We start from the raw sequence: 13,707 nt of genomic DNA, 5'->3' as shown, positions 1-13,707 counted from the left end.
TAAGGAAATTATTGGAACAAAGAATAAGAAAAGATATTTTTAAAAAAATATTTTTTTTATTTTATTTTTTATATTAAATGCTATTAGAAGTTTTTTTTTTTTTTGGAAAAATGATTCAAAATTAATAAGAATTAAATCTATAGTCAAGATTAAATTTCCATGACTAAAAAGATGAATCATCTACAATTTTTGGTCACCTTATCTTTTGAGAAGAAAGCAACAAATCTAAAATAGAAACAGCTAGAAAAACCTGAACGAAGGTCATATGTACGCAAGAAGTGTGCATCAGGAATCAAACCCCGATCAGTATTAGTTCATTTCATACAAAATAAATTAACAATAGTAGTGTTTTTGCCTAAACGAGCTATAACCAAGCAAAAAAGATAAAATTGATTTACTTGGTCCTGCTTTTAAATTTAAGGATATGCGGGAAGAGAATTTGAGAATTTCACTATAGCTCAAATTCAAACCCTAGATACATCATACTTCGCCCAAAAATAGAGAGATCTCTAAACCCTAATATCATAAACTTATTTATGGTTTGACCCACAAATACAAAAGGATTGTTGGGTTCAGTCAAATTCTTATAGTATTTTAGCTCCAAAAAGAGTTAATATCAATGGACCTAAAGGATAAAAATTCAAAAAATACTCCACACAAAAAATTCATCAAAAACCAACATATATTGTTCTTGAACAATCAACTTCTTAATATATATATACTACACCAAAAATTGGTACACAGTATATTGCATTACAAACCCTGAATGGTGGATGTCACATCACATACACGTAGTCCTCTTGAACATAAGTGTTATTCCTGTAAGTATTTAAGGAAAAGTAAGAAGCCAGAAGATCAAAGCTGAGCGCCTTCTCACAACTTTGGCCGATTGATCATAAATACAAAGATAATACAAAGCTTCCAAGAGCAATCCCAATTTGCCTCCACCATGATTTTACGCCACATTTTTTAATTCCCAGAGTGCTAGAGTGGTGGGACAAACGGTTCAACAAAATCATCAATTTAGAACAGCCTGAAACCAATTATCTTGAAGAGATTTAAGGAAGAAATAGAAGGAAGTAAACCAAGGTTACCGACACCCCAGTTCAGCTCTTCCTTCGGCACCAATGGTCGTATTTGTACAGAGCTTCTGAAGATCAACGTAGCCAATGATGGTGTCCTCAAACACTACATCTCCCAATTGAGCTTCATCAAAGGTGGATCCTGATAATACAGCATTCTTGAACACAGCTCCTTGCAGATTGGCTTTCCCAAAATTGACTCGGTCTAATACTGCATTTGAGAAGTCTACACCTGCAAATCAATCTGTTCTATAATAAATTGAATTTTTTGAATAAGGCAATTTAAAATTGAAGCAAGATAGGACCATCTTAGCGTAGCAAAACATGAATTCCCAGTTCAATTTGCAAACAGTTGCCCCGTGTCATTTGTGGTGATTTGAACAAAAGGTATACAAAAATCCAAATCGAAAGAATGTAATCCATGATTCCAAACACAGCCTTATTATCTCTATACCTTGTTCATGTCAATGACCATAGTTGGTTTTGGGAAAGCAAGGACAATGTCAACGAAACATGTGTTCTATTCAAGGATCATACTGAGTTTGGGATGGTGAATAAACAGCAAACACAAAAAATTCTAATCTCCATGGCTTTAACTTCTCAATAGTGAACAGTCAACAATGATCTACATGTAAGCCAGTAATTGAACAAAAACTTAAAAAATTACCCTTGAAGCTGGCCCCAACAGCATACGCCTTAGACATCACCACTTCTGACATGTCTGCACCATCAAACTTAGCATCTGACATGAGTGCTGCCGAAAGAGACTTCCCCTTGAGGTTTGATTTTTCATTTGTGTAATCGCAGAAGCGGAGATCAATTGGCTTGTCATAAACGCCATTTGCTTGACCTATAGTGTTACCAACAAATGCACGTTCACACCGGTTAGGCTCTGTTGACAGTGGAGGCAACCTCTGCAAGAAAAGCATATAAAATCATGATTTTCTGTACCAAAACCAGAAAATTGAGGGATTATAACCTAGTCAAATAACTTCAAAAAAAATATCTATGACAGGAAAATATGAAGGCTCTTTAATAATAATGGATGAATGCTGTAGTGTGAATATTCAGGCAGATAATGGAAATATGATGGGAATGCCGCAGCATATCTAATAAGACATCAGTAATCTAATAAATTTTGTGGTTAGATTAATGGAGCCAGTTCTTAGACAGATCCCTCATATGATAGAAAATTAATCAGCTCATATGTATGTATAATTATTCATTTATTCTACTTTGGCTCTTCTTATTACCAAGATTTCTTCTCATTATTGTTGTTTAGTGGGTCACTTTGTTTAAATTAAATGCAACTTTTTGTTGCACAAGACTTATCTATGGCAGGCAATTTTGGATTGTAAATTTTCTTTTTTATTTTTTAAAAAATTATACCAAATGATTCTTGGTGAGAGCTCAACTTTGCTCTACACAATGAATTATTGGTTTTGAATGGCTTCAGAAGGCAAAAGAGACCAATGAATTTCCATAAAAAGGGCGGCCCGGTGCACAAAGCTCCCCCGTATGCGGGGTCCAGGGAATAGGCGGACCATGATGGGCCTATAGTACGCAGTCTTACCTTGCATTTTTGCAAGAAGCTGTTTCCATGCCTCAAACCCGTGCAAAATTTAAAACACTTTGATTTTTTACTTCAGATGATGTTGAAGGCAGGTTGCTTGTGTGTTACACCAACAGAAGGTCAAATAGATGCTGAGATATTAAGCTGAACACAATTGGGCAAAATATGTTGAGCTTTTAATTAAGCAGGAGAACATTGATCTAAGAGTTGAATCCCATTCTCAGGAATGGCACAGATTGCATTTTCCTAAGGCAGTACATTGACATCACTGATAAAAAATTTTCACACAATTTACTCATGAGTATGTCCTGTTCCAAAGACAAGTATGGTCAAAAACATGAATGGTAACAATGGTCAGAACATGCGATTTACCCCCTTCCACTTCCATATGTTCCTTGAAACCAATTCAATAATTGAAAGTTTGATTGTGCTTCCTTCTGATTGTTTTGGGGGTGTAATTTTTCCATCTTGTGTTCTTTTTTCAAAAAAAAAAAAAATATGGTGGAGAACATCAGAAATTATCATTCAACTTCAATATTCAATCAGTGTCGAGCCCTACAGTGTAATGCTGTAAAAAAATAAAATGCTATGTTTCCTAGAAAACAAAATAGAAAATAATAAGTACAAGCGATTTGCATCCAAAAAATGGAAATTAAATGGAATGGAAAATAAGAGTGTACTCTTAACTTCACGAGCAGCAATTACAGGTGATGCAGTGGTCACAGCCCAAACAGCAAGAATACCACAAGCAACATTCTTAAGTTTGTTGAAATGAGAAAAGCATCCCTCCACTCTGGAACCATCTTTAATAGCTACTAACAAATACAACAAGCAGAAATTACATATTTTATAATCTGAAGAATAAAGTCTAAAGGCTACAATGCATTACAAGGTAAGTCAAAAATTTTTGCTTATGCCAGGAGTATGCAGAATTATTTTCAGAAGACAGAGGAGAAGGAATGGTAAGGTTGTCACCGTGTGACCTGGAGGTCACGGGTTCGAGGCGTAAAAAGTGAAAACAGCCTCTTGCAAAATTTCAAGGTAAGGCTGTGTATTATAGACCCATTGTGGTCCGCCTCTTCCCTAGACTCCGCATACGTGAGAGCTTTTTGCACCGGGTTGGCCTTTTTTTTTTTTTTTTAAGAGGAGAAGGAAAATGGTGATTTGGTTGTAGAAAGGATGAAGAAAGAGCCCACAATATATTAAATCTTAATGGTGATCCATGGTGATCCATCAATATAAGGAAAGCAATAGTGTGGCTGATTTTCTCGCTAGAGAAGGAGAAATGGGAAACAATGTCATCTACGAAGAACAACATATTTTATCACGTTCCCTGAAAAGTATCATTTGGATGGATAGGTTGGGTCTCACTTCCTTTCGTCATTAGTTCAACCTCTCGATTTTTGTTTGGTAGGTTTAGATTTTTTGATTTTATTTTATTTTATTATTATTGTTTTTGATAGTCCTGTTTAGATTTAGTTCTTATTTAGCTTTATTTGGATTTGTCCTGTTTTGGTTGGTTGTTGGTATTGTTTTTGAGAGGCCTTTAATTTTTTTATCTGTAATCTCCCAATACTTGTCTTGTAATCACGGTATTCATCTACCAAAAGTGAGGGCATATCAATAAATATATGGAGGTACCGCGCTCCTTTAGTTAAAATAAATAAATAAATCTTAAGCGCATATATCAACCGACAATAATTGTACAATTCTGATTTTTCTTTCTTGGTGCCTTTGAATCCCTCAAACAAGCAACAATTACATGCTAAGCTAAACTTCCAACTTCTTAGATGCGCATCATGCGCTTATGCAGAACACATGCAGCTAAAATCACTAGTCGGATCTTTCATTCCTTTATGTAAGAATTGCAAGTGCATGAGAGAGAGAGAGAGATGAGCAGTATGTACCTTGTGGCGCAGCCAAAAGGAAAAATACAAACAACAACAACAAGAAGCCTTGAGTCCCACTAAGCAGGGTCGGCTTTATGACTCCTTATCCACCTATTCAAGCAAACAAGGGCATTTTCCTTAACTAACTTAAGAGCTATTAAATCCTTCCTCACAACCTCATCCCAAGTTATTTGAGGTCTACCCCGACCTCTTCTAGTACCATTACAATAACTAGCTCACTTCTATTCACTGGTGCACTACTTGGTCTTCGTTTCAAATACCCAAACCATCTAAGTTGCTCTTCCCTTATCTTATCTTCTATCAGTGCTATTCCTAGCTAGTTTTGAATATGTTCATTCTTTAATTTATTCTTTAACGTTTTACCATCCATCCATATTAACATTCGCATTTCCATAATTTTTATTTTTTAAATAAGTTGTTTCTTAGTTGCCCAACATTATAATTCATATAGCATGGCTGGTCTTACAGCCATCCTATAGAATTTTCCTTTTAATTTTAACAATATTCTACACTCACACAGCACGCCTGAAGCACTACTCTATTTTACCCAACCTGCTTTAACTCTATGTACTACATCCTCTTCAATTTCTCCTTCCACTTGCATAATAAATCCAAGATATCTAAATTTACCAATGTAATTGATTTCTTTATTATCAAATTTAGTATTATCTTCAACATTCCTCCTTACATGGCTGAAAATCACATTTTATATATTCAGTCTTGTTGCTACTTATCCTAAAACCTCTAAACTCTAAAGTTGTTTCTAAAGTTCTAACTTGGATTCTACAATGTTCCTACTTTCATCAATTAGAATAATATCATTTGCAAACAACATTGACCTTGGTATCTCATTTTGAATCTTCATAATTAGTTCATCAATCACTAAAGCAAATAGACAAGGGCGAGCTCAAAAGTAGAACCTGGGCTAAAAAACCAAAAAAGCATACAAAAAACTTATTACAAAAATTTGTCTGTTTAGTGAGTTTTTTTTCTTTTTGTGATTTCATATGTGCCGCATCTTAAAGCTTAATGACAGCTACCCATGTCAATCATTATGCATCCTTGTTTTCTAAATACCCATTTGGTGCTATTGAAACCAATGACCAAGCAAAGATTTGATTGCAAATCATTTTCTTCATAATGTAACAATTGTTTTACTTGCACAATTGCTCCATGTCGTTTCATATCATCCATCATTTTGTCATTTGTGAAAACTATTCTCCCAAAGCAATTAGGGAGGAAAAATATTTACAGGAAACAAAGGCACAAGGTATGATTTATGATGCATAATTTCCATTCTGCCACGGCATTTTTCATGCAAGTGGGACCAACTTATATATTTTGTTAAGTGGGACCCACATTCTCCTGCAAGTGGCCATCATTTACATGAAAAATGCTACCGCAGCAGGATAAGATGAGTGCATTGTGAATCATATGTCATACCCCATTCCATGCAAGTTTTTTCTCGTTGCTTTTTGCTTGGTATGTAGCAATTGCCCAATGCAAATCCCTCACATGTGTGCAATTCAAGCCCCAAAAGCTTAGACCATTAGGTAGGGCCCAAGAGTAGATTTTATTACCTAACAGGCCACTTACGTGCAATTCCCATGATCTTGAAAACATAGAATAAGAAAAAGTTCAACAACATAGAATATATTATATTAATTATAAGAATGGAGATAATTAGGTTTGAAACCCTAGATGATCAATGATGCTACAAGATTATAATCAAGAACCGTTCAGCCTAAAGGCTCAAACATATTGTGCAACAGCTCAACAAGCTAGTGAAGGCAAAAGCCCTGCGTTTGAGGTCATGGAAATCAAGCCTTGGGTCTGGAATAGTGTAAATGTGGACAAATAACAATACAAAATTGTGTTGAATTTCATCAAATTCCACAAAAATCCAAATCAAAATCCAAGGCCCACAACTCCAGAGTCCCAAATGCAGCATTAATAATACAAACTATACACTGCACCAATATCTCAATTGCCTAACATTGAGTTGCAGCTTTCTACCAAGAGTCCAAAAAATAATACATTTATATATATATATATATATATATATATATATATATAAACGAGAGTTTCAATTTAGCTAACCCTAAAGCTTCAAAAAAGTATTAAGTTAGTACTGTATAATCAATCCTCAAATGTTTTTCTTCCTTTGGAATATCAAAATAAGAGCAAGTTTCACTTTCAAATCAGGAAAAACACTTTTAAAGAAGAAGAAGCTAACCCAACAATGCCATTAAAACAAAGAGAACAAATGCAGGATCAAAAAGCAGAATTGTCCAATCAACTAATATAATGTTCAATCATTATAAAAGAGGGCAGTTCTTATTTTCTTCATTATCATTCACCCACTCGAATTGCAACCTTCATATAAGAAAACATCCAAAATTCCAAATACACAATTAGTATGTATTATTTTCCCAGAGACAAACTGAACAATGCCTACGAGAACACCTATGGACCGATTACAGGAGAAAATGAAGAAGAAAAAAACACCATCAACTAAAATAATCGCTCAATCATTATAAAAAGGGGGCAGTTCTCATTTTCTATGATTAGTATTTCCCAACTCGAATTACAACAAAAGCATCCCAATACACCAGCTGTGTATGTGCAGTTATTTCAGTATGATTTTCTAATAGAATGTGGGGAACTCACCAGAGCAACTGATCCGGGTAGGCGAATGGAGCGTGGGAACCGGCGAAAAGAGGCGTTTCCCGGTGGTATACCTGAGAGCTGAACCGTTTTGGGGTAGTGGAATTGATAGAGTCACCATTTTTCTCTGCTTATATGCCTCTCTCTCTCTCTCTCTCTCTCTCTGTTTGGAAACTTGGAAAGATTTCGTGACTTATCCATTCACAGCTCCAGCTTCCTTTCGGTCGAGATTTTTCCCAATTTGTCTTTAGCTTAAAATAATATATTAAATAATATCTTATTCGAAAAAAAAAAATTAGAATAATTCTGACGTAATCTTTGGTCCAGTAAAATTTGCCATGTGTCTCACTGCTTGGTCGAGCAAGATTTACTGTGCATTTAATTTTTTTTTTTGTAATTAAGAGAGATTTCAAAATTTTTGACAAAATTACAAGTTTTGGATGTTAAATTTGTTATGTTACTTAAATTATTTATTGTATTAATTTGTTATTCATTGGTCAACTTTTTCAAAATTACATGCTTTTATATGCTCTCAAAAAATATCTATATATCTATCCAAAGATCATATGATTTTTACTAATAATTACTTTTGTATATATTTTTGTAAAAATTTTGACATTTAAAGGTTTTCATTATTAATAATATCATATAGTATAAATATATAAGTAATTTCATGCGATTGAATGTCATGACCGTTTGCTACATCATGATTTAAGAATCGTACTTATATTTGTTGAACGTATATAAAAGCATGTAATTTTGGAAAAATTGACCAATCAATAACAAATCAATACAATAAATAATCTAAGTAGCATAACAAATATAACATCCAAAAATTATAATTTTGCAGCGAACAAAATTATCAAAAACTCTAAAATCTCTCTTAATTACCAAAAAAAATTGAATGCACAATAAATCTCGCTGCTAGGTCCAGTAAGATTTAAACAAAGCAAATTTTGCTGGACCAAGCAGCGAGATTTATCACGTTTGAGGAGTAATTCAAATGACGATTTTAAATGACATTCATTTGATTAAGTGACGCATGACAAATTTCACTGCTCGGTCCAACGAGTTTTGCTTAAATCTCGTTAAATCAAGTAGCGAGAGTCATTCCGATAAATATTTTCCCGAATAGTGTATTATTTAATATATTATTTTAAAATAAAAACAAATCTGATACGGAATGACGCCGTTATCCATAAGGATTGCAATTTTATTTTGGGAAAATTGCGATTAGGATGATTACTTTACTAAATAATCAAATTATGAAAGATTTTTATTTTATTGTCACCATTTATATATGTCGGATTAGCACAATAACATTTAAAATTTAAAAATGTAATATATCGTTAGGAGCATAAATTTTAGAATTTAAATAAATTCTAATACTATTTTATATTAGATTTTCTTCAATTCATTACAAACCCAAATTTAAGGTCTCTCGTCAAATATGGTAAGTGATTTTCAAATAATTCAAATAAAACACTTGAAAATTATGATCTAAAAATATAATTAGTTACATGGTGTAATCACCATCGAGCCTTGGATTAGCTTATTTTAGATAATATAACACAATTAATAGTCCAAAATAAATTAACTTTAGGCATCAAAATGAAATGACATCCGAACATTTGATTCATGCAAATCTGAATATAATTTTCCTTCATACCGAAATTCACAAATATCCACTATAAAGATATACCAAAGCGCCAAGCCAAACATGAAAAGGATTCGCCATTTTCAATTTCATAGAAATGGCTAGAATTGAATTCTTGGGCAACCTACAACCCAATATTTCCTGCAATTGTGTTTCTTATCATTTAAAGAAAACAACACAAATATCAAATGAACTGCAAAATCTTGTGTATCTTATAAAATTAGTAATGAATTGTGCCCCAAAAAAAATACCATAAGGATAGAAGAAAAAAATTGTTGCAAGTACAATGTCTAGCATAATGAAAATTTCCACGTCTATCACCAACGAAAATCATAGAGTACAACTATAACCAAGCTCCGACAAACCAAAACAAGAAACGCGAGAAATGACTACTTTTAAACATTTTACTCTCTAGAAGACAAGCTCATGAGGTTTCATGCCTGCCTTCAGAGAAAACCTAGCACCCAAATAAGCTTTCAAGTCTGGAACTCCCTCAATGGATTTTATCAACGGTGTATCCACAGCTTTCTGATCATCCTTTTTCTCCTGTGGGAGCGCATTCTTTTCCTGCATATCGGCAGCAAACATTTGGTTGGAAAAAATATATGAACATCTACTACAGAAGGGGGAGGCAGGTTCGATATGATTTTAGAATCAGACCTCTTTCTCTGCTTCGAAAAACTCGCTCTCTCCTTTCTTTTTCTTCTTCTCGGCTTGTTTTGCGAAGTATTTGTCATTAAATTTTTCTACATTCACCCCAGAGATGCCGACTTTTGTGGAAGTGGCAATCACATAAGATTGACTCACACGTCTCAGAGGAACCCCATTTATCTTAAATGGTCCTGCCATAAAGAGAAATAAAAGATATTTCAGGATCCATGTGTGAAACATAGCAATTAAATCATGACAGTGAATTTATATCATGAATAAACCAAATCAATAGATCAGAGCAAATGAAATTTCTACTTTGAAGGCATATTGCTATGATGGTCCACCGTCCACCTCAACTTAAGACCAAAACAATGAAAAGCTCTTGGTCCATTGCACAAAAACAGTTCAAGCACCAAAATCTATGACAGCACCGAATAAGCAGAAATTTCCACAAGTGATAGAAAAAAGAAACCATTACAATCAGCAAAACCTGATCGATAAACAGAAAAGAAAATTGTTGCTCCTTAGAATTGTACATACTATCTGTGCAACTTCAAATGAGCATGTCTCCTGATGATGACTGTTAAAACAAACTTGACCACAGTAACCATTAAAAAAAAAAATGAAATCACAAATAACATATTGCTTTTTGAGAGGAAAAAAGGTTAATGCAAAAACTATAGGGACACTATCATAAACACGCATAATATTTCAACTGCACTTTGGGCACATCCTAAACTAAAACATAGGCAGATTCAGTTACATTTCATGTCAAGAATTAAGCAAAAAGGCAAGCACCATAATGTTTTTTCTCAATTAACTTGCATGCATTGAATCCCACCAGGAAAAAATAAAGCATAACAAGTACTACACACAAGGAATACATTTGAAGAAACCCAACTGAAGTCTCCAAAAACAGTGCTATGGTATATGGTAATTATTTTTCCAAACTTGTCATATAAAAAAGATAAGTGTGTTAGAATCGCCAGTGGTGCACAAGAATACTAAAATTACTAATCATGATAAATCACCTCTGGAGAACAGTAAGCACATGCCTCGTCTACAAATTAATGCACTACAGAGAACTGATGTTTAAAAAGTTGACAATGTCAAGCTAAACATATTAAAATGTGGTACTTAAGTCTTGAAATTGACACAATACTACCACCTTTCAAGCAGAAAAAATTTACAAAAGTCAACTGCCAGGAAAACCATCTAACTAACAATCAGAGAAATCCAGAAAACAGTGGGAACAGTTACAAACACTTAGCCGCCCATTAACCATACCAACACGAGACGTACCAAATATAAAATCAGAATCACCCTAACAGATGATAGTACAACCTAAGGAGAAGTGCAAATATTGTAGATTGCTAATCTCACCACAATATTTCCCCTCCTTTTCTATGAGGTAATCTGAAACAAAATATATATAATGACTCACCAGTAACCATAAGCAACCCAGATGAAAGCTGCTTCAGGAAAACAACCCTTTTCCCCTTAAACCTTCCAGCCAGTAGAATAAGAACTGTCCCTGGAGTAATGCTATCCCTAGAGATAGAAAGGATTGAATGGACTCCAAAGTTAAATCATTTCCATAAATCACACAGAGTATATAATATAATAGACAAATCTGCTAACCAAAGGTCCAAAACATTTTCTATAAATCAACATAATGTAATGGTAGGTAAACTAAAAAGAATAGAATAGCAAGAAAAACAAAAGAAAACAGTAAAATTAAAGCCTAGCACATTTATGAAGAGTAGAGAGAGGTCAAAGAACAGAACAAAATATAATATATGAAATGAATACCCGAAATAAACAAAATCTAGAAAGAGAAGCCTAAACAATAAAAATGACTTCTTTCATAGTTTACATTCTTTCTCATTTTGGTTGATAATGAAACAAGAAAAATGAATTCTTTCATAATTTTCTCCTTTTTACATGTTTTCTAAGTTCCTAAAAGTAGATTTTACGAGAAATGAGAAGGAAGTCAAATTTCATACTATATCCTTTCCATCTCAAACATCATTAAAAAATGAAAATTGATTCAAATATAATTGACACTTTGGAAGAAATCAAAGGTTAGTGACATGTAAATAAACGTTTTGTTTGTTCACTTGGTTGGTTTGTCATGTATTTCCTTTCTCGTTTTTCTTCATGGCCGAACAAGAAGAAAAACTGAAATCGTTCGTACTTTCTACCCCTTTCTTCACGCTTTCTATGTCTCAAACACAGCCAAAAATCGCATAGGAGCAAGTGACAAACCCTAAACCCCAAACAACTAAGTAATAAGATCAATCTAAAAGGAGAAGATGTTCAACAAATCAACATTGTGTATCCATCAATAAAACATAAGCACTGAAGTAGCAGAGAAAAAATACAAAACAAATGAAAAATCTAGAATCAAAGCCCTGAACACACACAGTAATGGGGGTTACCTGAGCTTTGTGGGCTTGGGCTTCCGCTTGTTGACGAGAGGTTTCTTCACATCATCGGCGGGGTAGAACTTGGGGGGCTTCTCGGCGGGGGCTGGCGCTGGGGGCTTGGGGTCATGGCGAGGGAAGGTGCCTCCGTGTTTGGCCTTGATGGCCCAGATGCCGCGCTTATGGTACATCTTGGATCTGGAATACTTGCGTATTCCTCTCACCAGCTCTGGGTTTCTGGTCGCCGCCATTGATGAACCACCTCTCTCTCTCGCTCTCTCTTCCTCTCGCGGAGCTCAAATGAGAAGACTATGGATGGTGCACAGGAAACCCTAGAAAAAGAAAGAGAAGGGTTGCAAGTACTGAGTTGATTTTTAAGCGGGCCGGACCGGGCTTGGGCAGGGCCCAAATGTGCCCCGTCTAAGCATTAGATGCTTTTTGTTTTGTTTTTGTTTTCGCTCTTTCACTTCTTCTAGGGGATTTGGGTTTTTTGGCCAAAATATTTTTGAAAATGAAATGAAGACAATAGGAATCAAATTTATTTATTTAATTTCATTGTCCTTTATATTCAAATTTTCATTTCATTTTTTTTTACCATCATTCTATCTTTAAATTAAACTTGATGTTAATAAAAACAAATAAAATATATTTGTGTTTGGAAGTGAGCATTTGAAATTTTGAATTTGAATTTGTGTGAATTTAAATAAGATTCAATAGAGATTATAGAATTTATAATCACAATAAATATATATATATATATATATATATATATATATATATCAAGGATTGGATTTGAACCCTTATTTTTTTATTTAATAATAAATCAATTGACTACAAATTTGTTTGGTATTATTACTATTTTTGTTTCAAAGTCCGTTTGGTATTTTTATTTTTATTTTTTTCTTCGTGTAAAAAAAATAGATTATATAAATGCATTTATTTCTGTGTCATCTTTTTATTTCTGTTGCTAGTTTTAAATTTTTTATTAAAAAAATTAAAATTTTGATTTTATGGTTTTCAGTTATTTTGTCAGTCTATTGCCAAAAATTTTAATATTGAAAAATATTTTTTTGGAATTAAATTACTTATTTTATTTATTTTCAAATTAAAATAAAAATATTCATAAATTTAAAATAATAATAATAAAGCTAATTATAAAATTATCATGTCCAATAGAATTTTTCTATTAAAATAAAATTTGAAAGTAGAACAATTAAGTAAAATATTTATAATTAATTTTATTTTTATTATAGTAATTTTTTTATGTATATTATTTGCAAATTTATTATTTTAATTATATTTCATAATATGATTTGATTTAAAGATTAATATGAACATTTTTAAATATTAAATTGTATTAGTTTTATAAATGTTAACCAAATAAATTGTCAGTTTATAATTTTTAGTTTATGTTTCAGGTTTTTTTTTATTTCAATTTTTAATTTTCGTTTCTCTAATTTCTGACAGTGTCAAACGGTCCCTAAAAGTATTCAAAATGAGGTTTCATAATGTATGTTATTTGCAGATGATATTGTATTGATTAATGAAAGTATAAGTAGAGTAAAGGTTAAGTTAAAATTATGGAGAGAAGTATTGGTATATCTAGAGACTTTAGAATAAATCAAAATAAGACAAAATTATAAAATATAATTTCAATAATAGTATGAGGAATATTAAAGATAGAGTTAAACTTGATGATAAAAGAAATAAGTAGCACTTGTAGGTTTCGATACCTTAAGTA

At 32.9% G+C, this 13,707-nt stretch overlaps 2 protein-coding genes across 3 annotated transcripts; both read right to left on the bottom strand.

Annotated features, from left to right (window-relative positions):
- Positions 1-685: 685 nt before the first annotated feature.
- LOC131145655 (thylakoid lumenal 17.4 kDa protein, chloroplastic) lies at positions 686-7,471 on the bottom strand. Of its 2 annotated transcripts, none has more exons than XM_058094851.1 (4): positions 7,236-7,471; positions 3,343-3,470; positions 1,750-1,996; positions 686-1,314 (listed from the first exon to the last, which is right to left on the bottom strand). In XM_058094851.1, the coding sequence occupies exons 1-4, from the start codon at positions 7,351-7,353 to the stop codon at positions 1,091-1,093; spliced, it is 717 nt and encodes a 238-aa protein (XP_057950834.1). In that variant the 5' UTR covers positions 7,354-7,471; the 3' UTR covers positions 686-1,090. The 2 variants fall into 2 exon arrangements, with proteins under 2 accessions (XP_057950834.1, XP_057950835.1); XM_058094852.1 differs by having other exon boundaries at positions 3,343-3,467.
- A 1,607-nt stretch (positions 7,472-9,078) lies between these two features.
- Positions 9,079-12,462, bottom strand: LOC131145654 (large ribosomal subunit protein eL6-like). The gene is made up of 4 exons (XM_058094850.1): positions 11,982-12,462; positions 10,985-11,091; positions 9,550-9,731; positions 9,079-9,456 (listed from the first exon to the last, which is right to left on the bottom strand). Exons 1-4 carry the CDS (start codon positions 12,215-12,217, stop codon positions 9,301-9,303), a joined length of 681 nt encoding a protein of 226 aa, XP_057950833.1. The 5' UTR covers positions 12,218-12,462; the 3' UTR covers positions 9,079-9,300.
- Between the last annotated feature and the right edge of the window lie 1,245 nt (positions 12,463-13,707).

Source organism: Malania oleifera, chromosome 13 (genome assembly GCF_029873635.1).
Source record: "Malania oleifera isolate guangnan ecotype guangnan chromosome 13, ASM2987363v1, whole genome shotgun sequence".
Classification (NCBI taxonomy): Eukaryota; Viridiplantae; Streptophyta; class Magnoliopsida; order Santalales; family Ximeniaceae; genus Malania; species Malania oleifera.
Note: the sequence above shows the minus strand (reverse complement) of the source record. Positions and strands in the feature narration are given on the sequence as shown.

What these genes read in the sequence shown, in the direction of transcription:
- LOC131145655 (XM_058094851.1), bottom strand. Translation starts at nt 7,353, where the DNA reads ATGGTGACTCTATCAATTCCACTACCCCAAAACGGTTCAGCTCTCAGG. An exon ending in TACCCGGATCAGTTGCTCTG is followed by an intron (nt 3,471 to 7,235) that starts GTGAGTTCCCCA and finishes TGTATTTGTTAG; the next exon opens with TAGCTATTAAAGATGGTTCC. An exon ending in CTGTAATTGCTGCTCGTGAA is followed by an intron (nt 1,997 to 3,342) that starts GTTAAGAGTACA and finishes CTTTTCTTGCAG; the next exon opens with AGGTTGCCTCCACTGTCAAC.
- LOC131145654 (XM_058094850.1), bottom strand. Translation starts at nt 12,217, where the DNA reads ATGGCGGCGACCAGAAACCCAGAGCTGGTGAGAGGAATACGCAAGTAT. An exon ending in CCCAAGCCCACAAAGCTCAG is followed by an intron (nt 11,092 to 11,981) that starts GTAACCCCCATT and finishes TTCTATCTCTAG; the next exon opens with GGATAGCATTACTCCAGGGA. An exon ending in TGGGTTGCTTATGGTTACTG is followed by an intron (nt 9,732 to 10,984) that starts GTGAGTCATTAT and finishes TCTTTATGGCAG; the next exon opens with GACCATTTAAGATAAATGGG.